Source organism: Pristiophorus japonicus, chromosome 15, assembly GCF_044704955.1.
Source record: "Pristiophorus japonicus isolate sPriJap1 chromosome 15, sPriJap1.hap1, whole genome shotgun sequence".
Classification (NCBI taxonomy): Eukaryota; Metazoa; Chordata; class Chondrichthyes; family Pristiophoridae; genus Pristiophorus; species Pristiophorus japonicus.
The window spans coordinates 8937415-8959722 of record NC_091991.1 but is presented as its reverse complement, the minus strand read 5'-3'; the positions used below and the strand labels follow the sequence as shown (position 1 = coordinate 8959722).

The 22308-nt window shown below is 48.4% G+C and overlaps 1 protein-coding gene across 11 annotated transcripts in view; it reads left to right on the top strand.

Annotated features, from left to right (window-relative positions):
- The first annotated feature begins 7533 nt into the window (after positions 1 to 7533).
- The window catches only part of ppp1r12a (protein phosphatase 1, regulatory subunit 12A), a 212502-nt gene continuing 197727 nt past the window's right edge, over positions 7534 to 22308 (top strand). For 3 of the 11 annotated variants that reach the window (XM_070900115.1, XM_070900114.1, XM_070900109.1), the window contains exon 1: positions 7536 to 7868. In XM_070900115.1, coding sequence (XP_070756216.1) covers positions 7638 to 7868 — 231 coding nt within the window. In that variant the 5' untranslated portion in view covers positions 7536 to 7637. Of the gene's footprint in view, positions 7869 to 9742; positions 9836 to 22308 lie in introns of those variants that run through there. The other 8 variants (XM_070900112.1, XM_070900111.1, XM_070900110.1 and 5 more) reach the window with 5 other exon arrangements.

The window sequence follows — 22308 nt, the reverse complement described above, 5'->3', positions numbered from 1 at the left end:
AAATTTCTCCTCATCTCAGTTTTAAATGGACAGCCCCTTATTCTAAGATTATGCCCTCTAGTTCTAGTCTCCCCCATCAGTGGAAACATCCTCTCGGCATCCACCTTGTCAAGTTCCCTCATAATCTTATCCGTTTCAATAAGATCACTTCTCATTCTTCTGAACTCCAATGAGTAGAGGCCCAACCTATTCAATCTTTCCTTATAAATCAACCCCCTCATCTCTGGAATCAACCTTGTGAAATTCTCTGAACTGCCTCCAAAGCAAGTATATCCTTTGGTTTCCATATTTATCCTTTCATAAATATGGAAACCAAAATTGCATGCAGTATTCGAGGTGTGGCCTCACAAATACCCTGTACAACTGTAGCAAGACTTTTCTACTTTTATACTCCATCCCCTTTGCAATAAAGATTCCATTGGCCTTCCTGGTCACTTGCTGTACCTGCATACTAACTGTTGTGTGTGGAGAAAGAGTCAGACTGAACACTGTGAGCTCAAAGTAAAGTGTGACCTTAGTCTTTTATTGCAGGTCTGGAGAGTGCCTCTCCAACCTGTGAAGCCTCCTTAAATACCTGTGCTCCCAAGGGATTATGGGATCCCTTGGGACGCCAGGGGATAAGCCCTCTGGTGGCTGTACAGAGTAAATACAAGTCCACATATTCAACAAAACTCCCCCCGCCAAAGATAATCGTGTAATTATTTACAATGTGAGTCGATCTGGGGCCCTTCTTGCCCTGGTTGATCGTCTCGGTGTGAAAGCTGGTGTTGTTGAGTCATTTGTTGGGCCCTCGCTGGGCTGCTGTGCAGCTGGCCTTGCTGGGCTGCCGGGTGTGCTGGGCCCGTGCTGTGGATGATGCGTTCTGCTTCGTGGTCAACCGTGGTGCCGATTGCCACTAGTGTGTATGTTGGGGGATCAAAAAAGGTAGGCTCCAAGGGGTGGGTTGCTCAAGATAGTCCGTAAATCTGAGTTTGATTTGGTCCAAGTGTTTCCAGTGAATGAGTCCATTTGAAAGTTTGACCCGAAACACCCTGCTCCCCTCTTTGGCCATGACAGTGCCAGTTCAGCAGGTGGGATCCCAGTGAGTGAGTGGGGTCTCGCTAAGCAGGACTCGGGATAGGCGAGTCTGCAGTGAGCCTTCAGTTACCCTCTTCAAGCCTTGCTTGATGTTTTACACTGCTCTCTCTGCCTGACCATTGTACGCTGGTTTAAACGGGGCAGATGTAACGTGTTTGATCCCGTTACCGGTCATGAATTCTTTGAACTCAGCACTGGTAAAACATGGCCTGTTGTCGCTCACCAGGACATCGGGTAAGCCGTGAGTGGCAAACGTGGCCCGCAGGCTTTCAGTAGTGGCAGCGGACATGCTAGCCGACATTATCTCACATTCAATCCACTTTGAGTATAGGTCTACAACCACAAGGAAAATTTTACCCAAGAACAGGCCTGCATAGTCGACGTGTACCTAGACCACTGTTTGGAGGGCCAAGACCATAAACTTAGCGACGCCTCCCTAGGTACATTGCTTAAATGCGAGCATGTATTACATTTGTGAACGCAGGACTCTAAGTCCGCATCGATGCCGGGCCACCACACGTGGGATCTGGCTAACGCTTTCATAATTACGATGCCTGGGTGGGTACTGTGGAGGTCATTGATGAAGGTGTCTCTGCCCTTCTTGGGGACCACTACTCGATTGCCCCACAGAAAGCAGTCTGCCTGTATAGACATTTCATCTTTGCGCCGCTGGAACGGCTTTATCACTTCCTGCATTTCCACTGGGACACTGGACCAGCTCCCGTGAAGCAAACAGTTTTTGACTCGAGATAATAAGGGGTCCTGGCTTGTCCAGGTTTTGATCTGCCGGGCAGTGACGGGTGATTGCTCACTCTCAAATGCTTCCATAACCATGGCTAGATCTGCGGGCTGCACCATTTCCACCCCCGTGGTGGTCAATGGCAGCCTACTGAGAGCATTGGCGCAGTTTTCTGTGCCTGGCCTGTGGCAGATGGCGTAGTTGTATGCGGACAACGTGAGCGCCCATCTCTGGATGCGGGCCGAAGTGTTGGTATTTATCCCTTTACTCTTGGAAAACAGGGATATAAGTGGCTTATGGTCAGTTTCCAATTCGAATTTTAGCCCATACAGGTATTGATGCATTTTCTTTACCCCATAGACACACCATAACGCTTCTTTTTCAATCATGCTGTAGGCTGTCTCAGCTTTAGATAGACTCCTGGATCCATAAGCAACTGGTTGCAGTTTCCCGAAATCATTAGCTTGTTGCAATACACACCCGACGCCATATGACGACACATGCTAGTACCAAACGCTTACATGGATCATACAACACAAGCAATTTGTTTGAGCATAACAATTTTCTCGCTTTTACAAAGGCATTTTATAGGCTTTTGCCCCAAACCCATTCGCCCTCTTTTCGTAGTGGTTCCAGCAGTGTGCTGAGACTCGGCAAGAAGTTACCAAAGTAGTTCAGGAGTCCCAGAAATAACTGCAGCTCCGTCACGTTCTGTGGCCTCGGTGCGTTCTTGATTGCCTCCGTCTTCGCGTTGGTGGGCCTGATGCTGTCCTCTGCAATCCTCCTTCCCAGGAGCTCCACTTCAGGCACCAGGAAAACGCACTTCGAGCGTTTTAACCTGAGCCCCACGCGGTTGAGTCGACTAAGAACCTCCTCCAAATTCTGCAGATGCTCGACTGTGTTCCGACCTGTGACCAGGATGTCGTCCTGGAAGACCACGGTGTGCGGGACCGACTTCAGTAAACTTTCCATGTTTCTCTGGAATATTGCCGCCGCTGATCGGATTCCAAACGGGCATCTGTTATAAACAAAAAGACCTTTGTGCGTGTTGATGCAGGTGAGGGCCTTCGATGATTCCTCCAATTCCTGCGCCATATAAGTTGAAGTCAGATCCAGCTTTGTGAACGTCTTTCCTCCCGCCAGCATTGCAAAGAGGTCATCAGCCTTTGGTAGTGGGTATTGGTCCTGCAGGGAGAAACGATTGATAGTTACTTTGTAATAGCCACAGATTCTGACGGTGCCGTCTCCCTTGAGGACTGGGACAATAGGACTGACCCACTCGCTAAACTCAATTGGTGAAATGATGCCCTCTCTTTGCAGCTGGTCTAGCTCGATCTCTCTCATCATGTACGGCACTGCTCTCACCTTGTGATGGATGGGTCGCGCTCCCGGAATTAGGTGGATCTGCACTTTTGCTCCTTGAAATTTCCCGATGCCTGGTTCGAACAGCGAAGTAAATTTGTTTAAGACCTGGGCACACGAAGTGTCGTCAGCAGGCGATAGTGCTCGGACGTCGTCCCAGTTTCAGCGTATCTTTCCCAGCCAGCTCCTGCTGAATAGCGCGGGACCATCGCCTGGTACCACCCAGAGTGGTAGCTTGTGCACCGCTGCATCATAGGAGACCTTTACGGTAACACTGCCGATTACAGGAATCAGTTCTTTTGTGTAAGTTCTTAGTCTCGTGCGAACTGGTGTTAAGACTGGCCTTGAGGCCTTGTTGCACCACAACCTTTTGAAAGTCTTTTTGCCCATGATAGACTGGCTCGCGCCCGTGTCCAGCTCCACTGACACCGGGAGTCCATTTAGTTCAACATTCAGCATTATCAGGGGACAATTCGTGGTGAATGTTTGCACCCCATGTACCTCTGCCTCCTCGATCTGAGGCTCTGGTTTGTCGTGATCCTCCGTAGACCTGTCCTCCTCTGCAATATGGTGGTTTTCAGGTTTAGCAGATCTAGCAGCTCGCCTGCACACTCATTGGAGGTGTTCCATTGTTCCACAACCCTTGCAAGCGTACTCTTTGAATCGGCATGAATGGTAACGATGATCACCCCCGCAGGTCTTAATGGCCTTGCATTCATCCCCCTTGATGGTGGACTCTGAGACATCTGCGGACGTGTAGCTGCAGGTATGTGTGACCTGCCCTGTACGTTACGATTCGAAAACAACATCACTTTGTTCACAGTACTTGTAGCAGCACTTGTGTGCTGAGAGATTTGCTTCGTATTGTCACTGGTGTCAATGAATGCCTGGGCTAGATCTATGGCCTTACTCAAGGTTGGGGTCTCTACAGTCAAAAGTTTGCGAAGTATGGTTTCATGGCCAATGCCAAGTACGAAAAAGTCTCTGAGCATGTGCTCCAAATATCCCTCAAATTCGCAATGTCCTGCAAGGCATCTTAGCTCGGTGACATAACTTCCTGGCCTTCAGACCTTTTGTAGGTGTAGAACCGGTACCTCACCATCAGAACGCTTTCCTTCGGGTTCAAATGCTCTCGGACCAGTGTGCACAAATCGTCGTACGATTTCTCCGTGGGTTTCGCTGGAGTGAGCAGATTCTTCATGAGGCCATACGTTGGTGCCCCACAGATGGTGAGGAGGATTGCCCCTTGTTTGGCAGTGCTCTCTTCCCCATCTAGTTCATAGGCCACGAAGTATTGGTCGAGTCGCTCCACAAAAGTTTCCCGATCATCTCCCTCCGAGAATTTCTCCAGGATGCCCACTGTTCTCTGCATCTTTGGGTTCGCTATCTGTACCTCGTCGCCAGTTGTTGTGTATGGAGAAAGAGTCAGACTGAACTCTGTGAGCTCAAAGTAAAGTGTGACTTCAGTCTTTTATTGCAGGTCTCTCTTTTATTGCTTCTCCAACCTGTGAAATCTCCTTAAATACCTGTGCTCCCAAGGAATTATGGGATCCCTTGGGATTCCAGGGGATGAGCCCTCTGGTGGCTGTACAGAGTAAATACAAGTCCACATATACACTAACCTTTTGTGTTTCGTGCACAAGTACCCCCAAGTCCTGCTGTATTGCAGAACTTTGCAATCTTTCTCCATTTAAATAATAATTTGCTCTTTGATTTTTCCTGCCAAAGTGCATGACCTCACACTTTCCAACATTATACTCCATCTGCCAAATTTTTGCCCACTCACTTAGCCTGTCCATGTCCTTTTGCAGATTTTTTGTGTCCTCCTCACACATTGCTTTTCCTCCCATCTTTCGCGCCAGTAGTGCCTCTCCGCCCGACTTCAGTGCCTCAGCAGGGATTCCATCCGCTCCCGTAGCCTTGTTGTTCTTAAGCTGTCTTATGGTTTTATTCTACCTCATGCAGTGTTGAAGTTTTACTGAGGTGGTGGCGGGTAGCATGGTGGCGGGATGAAGTCGAGAACACTCGAGTCAAAGGCAGAGTCTCGGTTGAGGAGATCTTCGAAGTGCTCCTTCCAGCGGGCCCGGACTGCCTCGGTGTCCTTGATGAGTGTTTCCCCGTTCTTGGCCAGCAGTGGGGTGGGGCTTTGGGTGTTTGGCCCGTAGGTGGCCTTGACTACCTCCACCAACCCCCTTCAGGCAGCTGGTAATGGGACAAGTACAGAACCAAAAGATGAGTCGAGCAGAGGTGTAAATGGGAATGGCAGCAACAGCAACAACATCTGCCTTGTGGAAAAAGATAGCGGCTGAGGTCATGCTCTGAATCATAGAAGAATCATAGAATCATAGAATGGTTACAGCACAGAATTAGGCCATTCGGCCCGTCGCGCCCGTGCCGACTCTCAGCTAGTCCCTCTCCCCCGCCCTTTCCCTGTTGCCCTGCAATTCTTTTCCTTCAGATACTTATCCAACTCCCTTTTCAAAGATAAGATTGAGTCTGCCTCCACCACTCTTCCAGGCAGTGCATTCCAGAATCCAACCTCTCGCTGCGCAAAAAAGGTTTTTCTTACATCGCCTTTGGTTCTTTTGCCAATCAACTTAAATCTGTGTCCTCTGTTTCTTGACCCTTCCGCCAATGGGCACAGTTTCTCCCTATCTATGCTGTTCAGACTCTGTCTGTGGCCTCTTTCTGTGCGGTGTACTCTAGGGGGAAAAAATCTGCTGAACAACAGGAGCATGATGTTCCCCCCGCCCCCGCGCGGTGAATGACATTATCCACACTTCCTCCCCCCCCTCCCCACACGGTGAATGACATCACCTACAATTCCCCCCCCCCCACGCGGTGAATGACATCACCCACACTTCCCCCCCACTCCCCACGCGGTGAATGACATCACCCACACTTCCTCCCCCCCTCTCCACGCGGTGAATGACATCACCCACACTTCCTCCCCCCCTCCCTACACGGTGAATGACATCACCCATACTTCACCCCCCTCCCCATGCGGTGAATGACATCACCTACAATTTCCCCCCCGACGCGGTGAATGACATCACCCACACTTCCTCCCCCCCTCCCCACACGGTGAATGACATCACCCATACTTCACCCCCCCCCCACGCGGTGAATGACATCACCCACACTTCCTCACCCCCTCCCCACGTGGTGAATGACATCACCCACACTTCCCTCCCACTCCCCACGCGGTGAATGACATCACCCACACTTCCTCCCCCCCTCCCCACACGGTGAATGACATCATCCACACTTCCCCCCTCCCCCCCACGCGGTGAATGACATCACCCACACTTCCCCCCCCCCCCACGCGGTGAATGACATCACCCACACTCCCCCGCCCGCCCCCGCGGTGAATGACGTCACCCAATCGCTCCGCCAAGCGATGAAGTATAATGTGGATAAATGTGAGGTTATCCACTTTGGTGGTAAAAACAGAGAGACAGACTATTATCTGAATGGTGACAGATTAGGAAAAGGGGAGGTGCAAAGAGACCTGGGTGTCGTGGTACATCAGTCATTGAAGGTTGGCATGCAGGTGCAGCAGGCGGTTAAGAAAGCAAATGGCATGTTGGCCTTCATAGCAAGGGGATTTGAGTACAGGGGTAGGGAGGTGTTGCTACAGTTGTACAGGGCATTGGTGAGGCCACACCTGGAGTATTGTGTACAGTTTTGGTCTCCTAACCTGAGGAAGGACATTCTTGCTATTGAGGGAGTGCAGCGAAGGTTCACCAGACTGATTCCCGGGATGGCCGGACTGACCTATCAAGAAAGACTGGATCAACTGGGCTTGTATTCACTGGAGTTCAGAAGAATGAGAGGGGACCTCATAGAAACGTTTAAAATTCTGACGGGTTTGGACAGGTTGGATGCAGGAAGAATGTTCCCAATGTTGGGGAAGTCCAGAACCAGGGGTCACAGTCTAAGGATAAGGGGTAAGCCATTTAGGACCGAGATGAGGAGAAACTTCTTCACCCAGAGAGTGGTGAACCTGTGGAATTCTCTACCACAGAAAGTTGTTGAGGCCAATTCACTAAATATATTCAAAAAGGAGTTAGATGAGGTCCTTACTACTCGGGGGATCAAGGGGTATGGCGAGAAAGCAGGAAGGGGGTACTGAAGTTTCATGATCAGCCATGAACTTATTGAATGGTGGTGCAGGCTCGAAGGGCCGAATGGCCTACTCCTGCACCTAGTTTCTATGTTTCTATGAATGACATCACCCCTCTCTCTGAGGCGAATAACGTCACCACCCCCCCCCCCCCCGCGGTGGTGAATGACGTCACCCGCAGCCAGATCTCGCCGGCCAGCCGGTCGGGTGGGCGGAGCGGCGCGCTCTCGCGGGACTATGCAAATGAGCGGCGCCATGGCGCCCACCGCCCTGGCCTAGCGGAGCGGAGCGGCCGCGGGGACAGTGAGGGAGCGGGGAGTCGAGGGGGAGAAGATGGCCGACGCCAAGCAGAAGCGCAACGAGCAGCTGAAGCGCTGGCTGGGCTCGGAGACCGAGCTCGAGCCGCCCGTGCTGAAGAAGCGCAAGGCTCGGGTCAAGTTCGACGACGGCGCCGTCTTCCTGGCCGCCTGCTCGAGCGGCGACACGGACGAGGTGAAGAAGCTGCTGGGCCGCGGCTCCGACATCGACTACGCCAATGTGGACGGGCTGACGGCGCTGCACCAGGTGGGCCCGGGCACCGGGGTGGGGACAGCGGGGCCTCCGGGCCCGGGGGGAGGCGGGAGACCCCCGGCACCGCGCGCACCCAGGCTGCCGGCTGACGGACAGCGGCCCTCGGCCTCCCTCAGCCCGGGCCCCCGATGGCCCGCCAACAGCTCAGTCCCAGGGGAGGGCGGGCAGCCGGTCCCTCTCCCTCTCCCTCTCCCTCTCCCCCTCCCTCTCCCTCTCCCCCTCCCTCTCCCTCTCCCCCTCCTTCTTCTCCCTCTCCCTCTCCCCCTCCTTCTTCTCCCTCTCCCGCTCCCTCTCCCTGCCTCGGGCACACATGGGTTTATTCCCGGAGCCCGGGGGGGGGGCGGGCAGCAGCAGCAGCAGCAGCAGCCGCCGCCTCAGGCCGCTGATCTCCCTCCCGTCAGCTGGCCGTGGGCCTCCCTTCCATTTGTCCATTGCAGAGGCGCCCAACCCCCTCCTTCCCCAGGGCACAGACCCCCCCCTCCTCCCCCAGGACACAGACCCCCTCCCCCAGGGCACAGACACCCCCCCCTCCTCCTCCCCCAGGGCACAGACCCCCTCCCCCAGGGCACAGAGCCCCCCCCCCTCCTCCCCCAGGGCATAGACTCTTCCCCCCCCCCCCCCCCAGGGCACAGACTCCCCCCCTCCTCCCCCAGGGCACAGACTCCCCCCCTCCTCCCCCAGGGCACAGACTCTTCCCCACCCCCCCCAGGGCACAGACTCTTTTCCCCCCCCCCCCCCCCCAGGGCACAGATCCCCCCCCTCCTCCCCCAGGGCACAGACCCCCCCTCCTCCCCCAGGGCACAGACCCCCCCTCCTCCCCCAGGGCACAGACCCCCCCCTCCTCCCCCAGGGCACAGACCCCCCCCTCCTCCCCCAGGGCACAGACTCCCCCCCACCCCCAGGGCACAGATCCCCTCCCTGGGTTTGTTTATAACAGGAGAAGGGGCCAGCAGCAGTTAGCTCAGCCCCTCTCTCTCCTCCAAGATCCCCATTTGTTTAATACAGGGTTTTGGGGGGACAGCAGAAACCGCCGTCTCTCCCTCCCCAGGGCGCGGATCCCCCTTCATTTGTTTAGTACAAGGGTTCGGGGGACAGCAGCAGTTAGCTCAGTCTCTCTCTCTCTCTCTCTCTCCATTGGTCCGGAACCCCCATTTCTTCATTACAGGGTTTGTAGGGGGTGGGGGTGGAGAACAGCAGAAGCCCCAGCCCCCTGATCTCTCTCCCCCAGGGCTTTCCATGGACCCTCCATTTGTTTTTTACTGTGATTTTAGGGGACAGCAGAAGCTTCAGCCTCTCTCCATTGGTCCTGGACCCCCATTGATTTATTTATTACAAAGGGTGGGGACAGCAGAAGCCTCAGCCTCCTGATCTTCCTCCCCAGATCACAGAACCCCCTTCATTTGCGGAGCAGGGTTGAGGGGCCAGATGGCCAACTCGTGCTGCTATTTCTTATATTATGTATTGCAGGGGGTGGGGGAGCAGAACCTCCGCCTCGCCCTTTCCTGGGCCTGGAATCTGGATCCCCTCCATTTATTAATTGCGAGGATTGGGGAACAGCGGACGCCTCAGCCCCTCGCTCCCCAGGATACTGAACCTTCCATTTGTTTATTGCCGCAGTTGGGATGGAGAGAGGATAAGAGCATCAGGAGGGTGTCTGCTGGCGGGCACCTGTCCTGTTGTCACTGGGGTTGAGAGGTGGGGAGAAATTGAACTTGCTTTGGGTGTAGTGAACACCAAGGAGCGGGGGTGGGGGCTGAACTCTGCAAAGCGAGTGCTCGACACTTCGTCAGCTGGGCAAGGGCGGTGTCTCTGATTTCAAGATGCCAACCTTTGCCTCAGAGAGGGTCCAGAGAGATGATGCATTTACACTGCAAACTGAGAGCGAGGGAGGTTGCGGCGTGTGTGGTGACCGCCGTTAGGATGTGGGCACCCCAAGACTCCCCCGCATCCCCATTCGAACAGTATGTGCTTGCGTACCACCATCACTTGCAGTGGAGTCTGGAAACTAGGGTTTCCTCAGCAGACCCCGAACCCGCAGTCGAAATCTCTTCGCTGCTGCGCTGAAGTTGGGGTGTAAACACTGAGTCAGAATGCTGAGAGTTCTGAGGTTCAACTACAGCTCCTTTAACCACAGCACCAAACTGCACCACAAGAGGCGGTTTGTGAACTCTCATCTTAGTGTGTGATCTTAAAGTTTGCTTTGCTTACCATTTCAGAGGTTGTTTTGCTGGGTGGGGGTGGGGAGTCGGTGAACGTTGTTGAAGAGGGAAGATAAAGAATATTGGATTCATTGGTTTTACACACAGACTGCCACAGTAATACTTAATGTTGCATTTCCTTTCATTGTCAAAAGTGCTGGAATTGATTCAACATCTTCTGTTTTTTCCCTGTGGAATTGTATCTTTAGCTGCGATGAAATTGCTCAAATGGATCTTGTGCACTCTGCCGTGGTTCTCATGGATACTGTAGCTTGTCAGTTTGTTTTAGATTGTGATAAAGGCTGATCGATATGTGCTCGCTCTGCTGTCTCTTTAAAGGATTGTTGTAAATGTTAGATTTGTCCGTGATATTGAAAAATGAGGACTCAACAAATTGTAAAAATCCTACACCTGCCAGTGATTGCATAACTATTTTAATTGTGGGCGTTCCGGTGATGCAAAGTGTGACAGGAAAGCTGTAATATTTTGTAACTGTTGTCAGAACCCTGAGATTAGTGCACAGCCTTGTAATTTCTTATTGTTTCAGTTGTGTGTGTGAATTTGTCTTTTGCTAATAGTGGCTGTCAGTGTGTCCCCTGTGTGTTCAAAGTTCATACAAGTATTGATCGTTGTGCTGTTCCCACTGCAGGTGTATTGGAAAAACGTGATCCATTATATTGGAACATTCACAGTGTATTTATTCCATGACTTAACATGGATAAAATTAGTTAACTTTAACTATTTAAGCTAAAGTTCAGGCATGTTTCATCTATATTGACGTTAACCCAGTTATGCAACACATAGGGTATATGCACCTAGCTGGAAGTATAGTTAAAAAAGTGCTTGTGAATAATCAGGGGGTGTAGATTTAAAATAATTGGCAGAAGGATTGGAAGGGAGTTGAGACCACCTTTCACCTCGTGGGTGGTGGGGGTCTGAAACTCGTTGGTGAAAGGGTGGCTGAGGCAGAAACTCAGAGCTCGATAGCTCTTTTTCGGCTGGGTAAAGGCACGATGGGCCGAATGGCGGCGGCCTGTGCTGTAAATTTCCATGATTTAGAAAGTTAATCTTAAATTTCGTTGGAGCATTTTGTTCAAAAAGCAGACTGGACTTTCAAAACTAAATTGTTGCACAGCATGCACTTGCATATCTGGCACTAAAAGTGACATCAGGTGCAGAATAAAGAGTGGTTCTTATCGTGAAGCGCCAGATATACATCTTGAAACGTTTCCTTTTAAAGGTAAATGAGGCTTATAGTATAGGGCTGTGTGATTCATAGTATGCACTGTATGGTGTCTGTTCTGATATCAGATGGGCGGATACATTCCAGCCTGCCATGCTTTGCAATGAGCATTCCTAAAATGACAGACAATGGAAACTATGGTTTAGGAGTAGATACATTCCTTAGCTGCCAGGTTTGAAATGACCTATGATTGAGGATACATACTTTGGAAAGTGGGAATTATGCGAAAGTACAGGAAATTTCTGGTTTAGATGCACGTTAGAAATATTTGTGATAATTTACTGAAAGCTGGTAAGTTTGTTAATCTATTCAAATTTATGGTTTGGGGGCAGATTTGTTGAATCATTATTTTGGCACTCAACTGACTGCAAACTTAATGCAACATCTTCAATATTTGTATTTAAAGGGTGGTGGGGGTCTGGAACTCACTGCTTCAAACGGTGGCAGAGACAGATGCCCTCATCATATTTAAAAAGTACTTGGATATGTACTTAAAGTGCTGTAACCTACAGGGCTATGGATCAAGAGCTGGACAGTAGGATTAGGTTAGAGAGCTCTTTCTGAGCCGGCACAGACACGATGGCTCAAATGGTTTCCTATGCTGTAAATTTCTATGTTAGCTTTTCAGCAGAATGCAGTAAATGTAGTTTTGACTATCAGCATTCCAGGTGGATTTGGTTAGATTCATAACCAAAGATCTCTGCATCTGAGGGGAATTACCTTCCTGATTCTATGTACCTACCTTGAAATCGGCTGAATATCCAGGTTTCTAATCATAAGGCGCACTTCACTATAGATTTTGCTGCGTTAGACCTGGACTGCGACTGTGTATTTAGGAAGCGTGATTTTGTGTTTTAAAAAAAAAAAAAAATCTTTTAGAGGCAGGAAATAGGATGAAATGCAACATGTTCAAAACTTTCAAATGGGCTTGACACAATTCTGTGACCTTTATAAGTTGCATTTAATTAAAACGCCTTTGTGGAGTATTTGGATGACACTGATTTCTCCTGGAGTGGAAAGATGCAAAGTAATTTTGTGTCTTGCCGAATGAATCTCGAACTGCATTTGAGCGTCCACTTTTGCTTTTTGTGTGCATCAACACAAGACTGGCAGTATGGCCCGGAAGACGAGAATGAACCAAGGCCCAGAGGCTGGGTTTCAGTTCCCAGAGTGCAGTATAAATCCAGGCAAATGGTGCTGTTCTTCTTGGAGCATAGAAACAATAGTTTGTTTTATAAATTTATGTGAAAGTACCACAAGTGCATAATCATGATGTATTTTTTTCCCCCTACCAACCACCTGTGGTGGCACCCACACTTGATAGAGCTATGTGGTTGACTCTTAATGATGTCTTAAGTAGCCGGGGGTAAGTCATTCGGTTCTAAAAGCAAGTCCCCACCACCGCCATCTCAAGGCAGCTGGGGGTGTCAATAAATATGGCTGTTTTCAAAAGACACATACAAAAAAAATTGGCATGCTAGTTTGTCTAGGCTGATGGCATCTTGGGGACCACTGCCAAACATTGGAAGTGAGCTCGTGGTGATCCGAACATCATGCTCACTCAGTGTCTTACTTTTATCTTCTCTCCCCACCCCCCTCCCAGCTTAATATTCTGCTGTAATGAGGCACCGAGGAATAAATGGCAAAACTTACTGCATTTGTGTTAGAATCAATGAGACAGACTTGGGATAAGGCTCAAGTTTGATCTGATTTATGAGGACACGACTAAACTTCAAAATCATGTTCCTTTTGACTTGTTTGGATGCTTACTATTACCAAATATGATTCTGTGGTCGGCTAATAATTTCTTTTGTACCAGAGTCAAACGAAAAGCAAGACTTGGATTTATATAGCGCCTTTCACGACCTTGGGATGTCCTAAAGTGCTTTACAGCTAATAAAGTACTTTTGAAGTGTAGTCACTGTTGTAATGCAGGAAACGTGGCAGCCAATGTGCACACAGCAAGCTCTCAACAGCAATGTGATAATGACCAGATCATCTGTTTTAGTGATGTTGTTTGAGGGACAAATAAAGGCCAGGACACTGGGGAGAGCTCCCCTGCTGCTCTTCAAAATAGTGCCATGGGATCTTTTACGTCCCCCTGAAAGAGCAGATGGGGCCTCGGTTTCATGTATCATCCAAAAGACCGTATCGACAGTGCAGCGTTCCCTCATTACTGCCCCTCCTGACAGTGCGGCGCCCCTTCAGTACTGCCCCTCCGACAGTGCGGTGCCCCCCTCAGTACTGTACTGTACTGGGACTGTCAGCCTCGATTTTTGTGCTCAAGTCTCGAGTCTCAACCTGCAGACTCGAGCAGGAGTGTTAGCCACTGAGCTATAACTGATGCAGCTGGTCAGGTGGCTGTTTGCACCATCTAAATGGCCTCTGTTGCCGAGGCTCTAACCTCTGCAATTCTCTCACCAAACCTCGCTGTCTTTCCTTCTTTAAGACGCTCCTTAAAACCGACCTCTTCGACTAAGCTTTTGGTCATCGGGTCTAATTTCTCTTTATATGGCTTTGTGTCAAATGTTTTGCCTTATAATACGCTCCGATGAAGCATCTTGGTACGTTTTATTACGTTAAAGATGCAATATAAATACAAGTTGTATGAAAGTTAAATGAGATAACTTGCATTAACGTGATGCTCTCTCGTTCTTAATGCTCTAAAATGTTTGAAGTGCACTTACTGTCTTATAGGCAAACACAAAAAACAATTTCCACACAGCAAGATCCCACAAACAGCAGTCAATCTGTTTTTTGGTCAGGTAATATAAGATCATGCAATAGTAAATTAACATTTGTTGGATGTGTAAAGGTATACTTGAGCAGACTTAAACTTTAAGTTAGCGGTGATGCAGTACTTGGCAAAACCACATCTGCACAGGGTTTCACTTCTGTTTTCACTGTGAAGTACTAAAAGTTAAATGTATGGTATTTGTAAAGCCAACTAAATTCTACTCATGAAATACGATAGTTCTGTTTGGAGAAACGCCGTTTGTTTCCAAAAAATCTGACAGTCTCGGCGGGGGGGGTGTGAGGGAATGTCATGCACCAAGACACAATAAACTCCAGTGCACAGCTGTTGGAAACTAGTGTTTGGAGCCTTTTCGTGTCAAATAGAAGAAGCTTTGAGAACTCTGAACATTAAGATTTAGATTCAGCAAAAATAGAAACAGGAGTCGGCCATTCGGCCCTTCGAGCCTGCACCACCATTCAATAAGATCATGGCTAATCATTCACCTCGGGACCCATTTCCTGCTTTCTCTCCATACCCCTTGATCCCTTCAGCCGTAAGGGCCATATCTAACTCCCTCTTGAATATATCCAATGAACTAGCCTCAACAACTTTCTGCGACAGGGAATTCCAAAGGTTAACAACTGAAGAAGTTTCTCCTCATCTCAGTCCTAAATGGCCTACCCCTTATCCGAAGACTATGTCCCCTGGTTCTGAACTTCCCCACATCGGGAACATTCTTCCCGCATCTAACCTGTTCCGTCCCCTCAGAATCTTATACGTTTCTATGAGATCCCCTCTCATCCTTCTAAACTCCAGTGTATAAAGGCCCAGTTGATCCAGTCTCTCCTCATATGTCAGTCCTGCCATCCCGGGAATCAGTCTGGTGAACCTTCGCTGCACTCCCTCAATAGCAAGAACGTCCTTCCTCAGATTAGGAGACCAAAACTGAACACAATATTCCAGGTGAGGCCTCACCAAGGCCCTGTACAACTGCAGTCAGACCTCCCTGCTCCTATACTCAAATCCCCTAGCTATGAAGACCAACATACCATTTGCCTTCTTCACCGTCTGCTGTACCTGCATGCCAATTTTCAATGACTGATGTACCATGACACCCAGGTCTCGTTGCACCTCGTCTTTTCCTAATCTGCTGCCATTCAGATAATATTTTGCCTTCCTGTTTTTGCCCCCAAAATAGTACCACAAGCTCTTTAGCAATTGTTGCATACTGTAGCAAGGTTTGTGTATCATGTTTTAATGGTGTCGGATCTTGACTATTTTGGCGTAAATTTGAGGTGCAATTTTTGGCTATCAAAAATAGTGTAGCCAAGTTCAGAATGCTCCAATGCTTGCCAAGAAAGGAGGCCATTCAACTCAGCACACCTGCGCCAGTCAGGACGACTTGTATTGCATGGTTTTGGTCATGGGCTTGCTTGGATGTTTTGAGAGACTTAAGTTTGGAGCGTGGACAGGAACATTGGCAGGGCCCAGGTACAGCAGGGGAGTGGCAAGGTCGAGGCAGAGGTGCGGTGAGTGATTGTGGCAGAGATTCGGCAAATGTTTGATGCGGAGGTGCAGTGGGAGATCATGGCAGAGGTGTGACAAATGATGGTACCGGGCCCAGAATTGCCGAGGGCCCAGGGGCAGCAAGAGCCAGCCCACACTGTGATATGTGTGTGTACTCGGTCTGTGCAGCAGAGCAATCGTCCTGGTTAACCCTAGCCACTGGATAAAGGCCTAGCTCTGTCTTGGCCGCGTGGTGGCTTATGTGCAATGGTCACCACATGTAAAAAAAAATCCACGCACGAGCAGCTTCCACCCTTTGAACTGGAGTTCAGGACCGGAAAATCGGGTCCTTCATTGAAACATCTGTGAACTCGTGTAGAAGCAAGTCATCCTCGTTCGAGGGACTGCCTATGATGATGATGCGACACGAATACATTACGATCAATCTTGAGACGACTTTTAGAAGCGAGAAACCGCTATTTTCTCCTTGTGTTGGCTGGTTACGCTTCGGAGTGTTCCCAACAAACCAGCATGGATGCAGACCCACAGATACCTGGCTTGCATCATGAATGCAAAATGTGAGGGCTGTAGGTCTGCAGCTGGATCTGCACAGTCGGCCTGAAGCTGGAAAGGGACGGCCAATCCTAATGGGGTGACTCTCCTTAAACTGGAACAAAATAGGCCCCAGTAAAGCTTTGCAAGTAAAGCAATGCATTCTTTGGATGCGGAGGATCTGTTTGGCAAATTTAAGAACGTAAGAACATAAGTAATAGGAGCAGGAGTCGGCCATTTGGCCCCTCGAACCTGCTCCGCTATTCAATAAGATCATGGCTGATCTGATCATGGACTCAGCTCCTCTTCCCTGCCTGTTCCCCAGAACCCTTTTTTCCCTTATCGCACATTTGAGTGCATCTTTTACATTAATCCTGTTCATAGGACATTACAGTTTGGATTAAAACGTTTATATTGCAGGTACAGTCGATAAAATGTTTTATTCAGATGCGTAGAACCTTTCTGTTATGTACATGCGTGGTTTGGTATTTAAATTTATCCTGATCGTGGGGCTTAACCTCAAATCTAATTGCTTTGATTGTTTAAGTGGTCTGCACAATTATGCAAATTGCTTTAAAGGAATCTGTGGTTGATGGCGGGGATATTTTATTTCTCAACAACACTTCAAACAACATTTTTTACTATCTGAATAGCAATATTTATTCAAAAGTACCTATATGAAAAATCTGTTACTGCAGAAGATTTGTTGTCTACGAACTGAAAATAAATCTGACCGAGATTCAGAATTTTAGCGAGAAGAAAATGAGTCTTTAGTTTTAGGATGTAATGTGTGCATGGGTTTGATAATTTGATTGTTTATATTTTGATGAATGGTGCTTGGTCTCTGCAAAATTCGAAATGCCACTGGCTTGGCTTTTTTTTAAGGGTATATGACAGTAGATTCTTGAAGGTGTCAGCCGTGGCTCAGTGGGTAGCGTTCTCACTTTGGAGTCAGAAGATCATGGGTCCATGTTCCACTCCAGGGATTTGAGCACAAAATCCAGGCTGACACACCAGTGCAGTGCTGATGGAGCGCTGCACTGTTGGAGGTGCCGTCTTTCAGATGTGACCGAGGCCCCGACTGCTCTCTCCGGCTTACATAAAAGATCCCACGGTACTGTTTTTAAAGAAGAGCAGGGGAGTTCTCCCTGGTGTCCTGACCAATATTTATCCCTCAATCAACACGTAAAACAGATTATCTGGTCATTATCACATTGCTGTTTGTGGGAGCTTGCTGTGTGCAAATTGACTGCCGCATTTCCTACATTACAAAGCGATCACATTTCAGAAGTACTTCATTGGCTGTAAAACACTTTGGGACGTCTAGAGGTTGTGAAAGGCGCGATATAAATGCAATCTTTTTCTTTTTTTGAATCAGAATTATTTAGTGGTCTTTGTAGAACTGCATCGTTTCTCAAGAACAGTCTTACCCATGATCTAAACGCTTTGCTATATTTTTCACTCCGATGTATAGCTGCGGGGGTGATTGGTTCGCTTGTGGTTGCCTGCTTGCTGGATTTAATGTAGCTCACACTCTGTTAGCACAATATTTTGGAATTGGGGAAATAAGTACCACAAAGAGAATACTTCGAATGATTAAAGCAACCAAATCTTTATTAGCAAGTAAATAATCTATGAAGCACAACATTCAGCAAGTTGGAAATAAATATACATGGTCACTTGCTCTAAAGAGCAACTTCAGGGCGAGTAAGTTTCTGGTAAATGTTGAAAGTTCTGTTTCTGAATGGTGACGTTGTCATCTTGAACATCTATGCAATCTTTTTGTGCCTCATGTAAGAGGTGAAATGGAGATTTTTGTCTCTCTTGGCCTCAGATTAAAATAGACATGTTTTCCTGTTTTAAGCTCCTGCTTTTAACTCCTTCAGTTTCAGAATAGTTACTGTTAACTCCTTTGTAGAGGTTCCTAGACCACCTTAACAACACTCATTTCCATAAATTCATAGATCATCATCGGCAGTCCCTCAGTATCGAGGAAAACCTGCTTCCATTCCTGAAGTAAGTTCTTTGGCGGCTGAACAGTTCAATACGAGAGCCACAGACTCTGTCACAGGTGGGACAGATAGTCGTTGAGGGAAGGGGTGGATGGGACTGGTTTGCCGCACGCTCTTTCTGCTGTCTGCACTTGATTTCTGCATGCTCTCGTTGTGGAGACTCGAGGTGCTCAGCGCCCCCTCTGATGCACTTCCTCCACTTAGGGCGGTCTTGGGCCAGGGACTCTCAGGTGTCAGTGGGGATGTTGCACTTTATCAGAGAGGCTTTGAGGGTGTCTTTGCAGCGTTCCTGCTGCCCATCTTTAGCTCGTTTGCCATGAAGGAACTCCGAGTAGAGCACTTGCTTGGGGAGTCTCTGTCTGGCATGCGGACTATGTGGCCTGCTCAGTGGAGCTGATTGAGTGTGGTCAGTGCTTCAATGCTGGCGATATGAGCCTGAATGAGGATGCTGATGTTGGTGCCCCTGTACTCCCAGGGGATTTGTAGGATCTTGCGGCGACATCGTTGGTGGTATTTCTCCAGTGATTTGAGGTGTTTACTGTACATGGTTCATGTCTCTGAGCCATACAGGAGGGCGGGTATTACTACAGCCCTGTAGACCATGAGCTTGGTGCCAGTTTTGAGGGCCTGGTCTTCAAACACTCTTTTCCTCAAAGACGGTGATGGATATCCCAGAAGATACTGCCATGTGCACATCTGTAGCAATCATACAAGAAAACTGTGCACTGGGTCCTGCAAATCTTCCACATCAAAGGGGATTGGTGCTGGTGAGTGAAGGAATGCAAGCCACAAATACGTAAAGTAAATGAAACCAGCAATTCATTCTTGGCTGCACGACCCTTTAATCAGCATACCTAGTGCCATGATATGCTGCTTTGCACTGTGTAAAATGCCTGTTGCTTTGTGTTGCCACATTGTAGTGCATCCATCTGCCTGTGTTGGCTATTTATTTTCAGAACCTATCCAGGCAGAAGTAGAAGAGTTGATTTCTGCAGGTTTACAGACTTGCAGAGTGCCTTCTTGAAGAACTGAGTCCAGGTTGTAGACTCTGAAGAGGTACTTGGCCTTTTAAGTGAAACACGCAATGTTCAGGGCCCCTGGTTTGCGGTGCTGAATGAGACACATTCCACTTCGACGATGTGGGATTTTTCTGGAATATTTACTAGTTTTGAGATTCTGTCATTCCAGTCACTTTTTTGTGATTGACTAGAAAAAGCAACAAATCTGAGGACCGGGAGAAATTTAGAATTCAGCAGAGGAAGACGAAGGGTTTAATTAAGAGGGGGGAAAAATAGAGTATGAGAGGAAGCTTGCAGGGAACATAAAAAATGACTGCAAAAGCTTCTACAAATATGTAAAGAGAAAAAGATTATTGAAGACAAACGTAGGTTCCTTGCAGTCGGATTCAGGTGAATTTATAATGGGGAACAAAGAAATGGCAGACCAATTGAACCAATACTTCGGTTCTGTCTTCACGAAGGAAGACACAAATAACCTTCCGGATGTATTAGGGGACAGTGGGTCTAGTGAGAAGGAGGAATTGAAGGATATCCTTATTAGGCGGGAAATTGTGTTCGGGAAATTGATGGGATTGAAGGCCGATAAATCCCTGGGGCCTAAAAGTCTGCTTCCCAGAGTACTTAAGGAGGTGGCCCTAGAAATAGTGGATGCATTGGTGAATTTCCAACAGTCTATCGACTCTGGATCAGTTCCTATGGACTGGAGGGTAGCTAATGTTAACACCACTTTTTAAAAGAGGGAGAGAGAAAATGGGTAATTATAAACCGGTTAGCCTGACATCGGTAGTGGGGAAAATGTTGGAATCAATCATTAAGGATGAAATAGCAGCGCATTTGGAAAGCAGTGATAGGACTGGACCAAGTCAGCATGGATTTATGAAAGGGAAATCATGCTTGACGAATCTTCTGGAATTTTTTGAGGATGTAACTAGCAGAGTGGATAAGTGAGAACCAGGGAATATGGTGTATTTGGACTTTCAAAAGGCTTTTGACAAGGTCCCGCACAAGAGATTAGTGTGCAAAATCAAAGCACATGGTATTAGGGGTAATGTTCTGACGTGGATAGAGAACTGGTTGGCAGACAGGAAGCAGAGAGTTGGGATAAACGGGTCCTTTTCAGAATGGCAGGCAGTTACTCGTGGAGTGCCGCAGGGCTCAGTGCTGGGACCCCAGCTCTTTACAATATACATTAACGATTTAGATGAAGGAATTGAGTATAATATCTCCAAGTTTGCAGATGCCACTAAACTGGGTGGCAGTGTGAGCTGTGAGGAGGACGCTAAGAGGCTGCAGGGTGACTTGGACAGATTAGGTGAGTGGGCAAATACATGGCAGATGCAGTATAATGTGGAGAAATGTGAGGTTATCCACTTTGGTGGCAAAAACATGAAGGCAGAATATTATCTGAAATGTCAACAGATTCGGAAAAGGAGAGGTGCAACGAGACCTGGGTGTCATGGTACATCAGTCTTTGAAAGTTGGCATGCAGGTGCAGCAGGTGGTGAAGAAGGCAAATGGTATGTTGGCCTTCATAGTTAGGGAATTTGTGTACAGGAGCAGGGAGGTCTTACCACAGTTGTACAGGGCCTTAGTGAGGCCTCACCTGGAACATTGTGTTCAGTTTTGGTTTCCTAATCTGAGGTAGGACGTTCTTGATATTGAGGGAGTGCAGCGAAGGTTCACCAGACTGATTCCAGGGATGGCTGGACTGTCATATGAGGAGAGACTGGATCAACTGGGCCTTTATTCACTGGAGTTTAGAAGGATGAGAGGGGATCTCATAGAAACGTATAAGATTCAGACGGGACTGGACAGTTTAGATGCGGGAAGAATGTTCCCGATGTTGGGGAAGTCCAGAACCAGGGGACATAGTGTTCGGATAAGGGTAAGCCATTTAGGAAACTTCTTCACGCAGAGTTGTTAACCTATGGAATTCCTTGCCGCAGAGAGTTGTTGATGCCAGTTCATTGGATATATTCAAGAGGGAGTTAGATATGGCCCTTACAGCTAAGGGATCAAGCAGGAAAAGGGTACTGAGGGAATGATCAGCCATGATCTTATTGAATGGTGGTGCAGGGTCGAAGGGCCGAATGGCCGACTCCTGCACCTATTTTCTATGGGCCCAAGTTTCCACATGATTTGCGCCTGATTTTTAGGAGCAACTGGTGGAGAACGGACTATCTTAGAAATCGCAATTCTCCACATTTTTTTTCTGCAGTTCTAGTCAGGTAGAACAGTTCCACTTTGGAACAGGAATTTTTTCTTTAAAAGGGGGCGTGTCCGGCACTGACGCCTGATTTGAAAGTTTCCACAGTGAAAACGTACTCCAAACTAACTTAGAATGGAGCAAGTGAAGATTTTTGTAGAACTGAAAAAACCTGTTCTACACATTAAAAAATTAGGCGCAGGTTACAAATTAGGCGTCCAGAACGAGGTGGGGGGGGGGGGGGGAAGGGAAGTCATTAAATTCTACAATAAATCTTTATTTATACTTATACAAATATTATACAAATAAATCCAACCTGAATAAAATTTATAAGCAAAGATTAAATAAACCATCTTCCTACCTGTGAAAGTGCTTCAGCCAGGGAGAATGCTGCAGCAAGCCTCGCAAAACGAGGCAGCCGTTCCTGAACGTTGAGGGGGGGGGAAGGAAAGGAAGCCGTTCCAGACGGCCGGTGGGAGGGGAGGGGACTGACCGACGACGCGGTGGTGGGGGGGGGGGGGGAGCCGTTCCAGACAGACCAGCGGGGGGGAGGGAACTGACCGAAGCGAGGGGAGGAAGCCGTTCCAGAGGGCAGGGGGGGAGAGCCATTCCGACAGGGGGATGGGGGGGGGGGAGCCGTTTCCAGACGGCGGGAGGGAGGGAGGGAAGGAGACAGAAGGCTGCAGAAATTTAGGAGCCATTTCCCGACGGCAAAAGGGGGAGGGTAGTCGGGAAAACGGCTGCCCTCAACTTTGAGGCTTCCTGCAGCCTTCTCAGTGCTGATGTGCTGATGGCAATGTGCTTTTATTAAAAAATGTTCAAAAACTAAACAGCTACAAAGAACTACAAAAATGGCCGAGTGCCAATATTTCCTTCACACTGCACGTGCGCGAACGCTCCAATGCGCATGCGCAGCGTTGCCGGCCAGGAACAAAAACTAATTTAAATAGTACCCGCCACC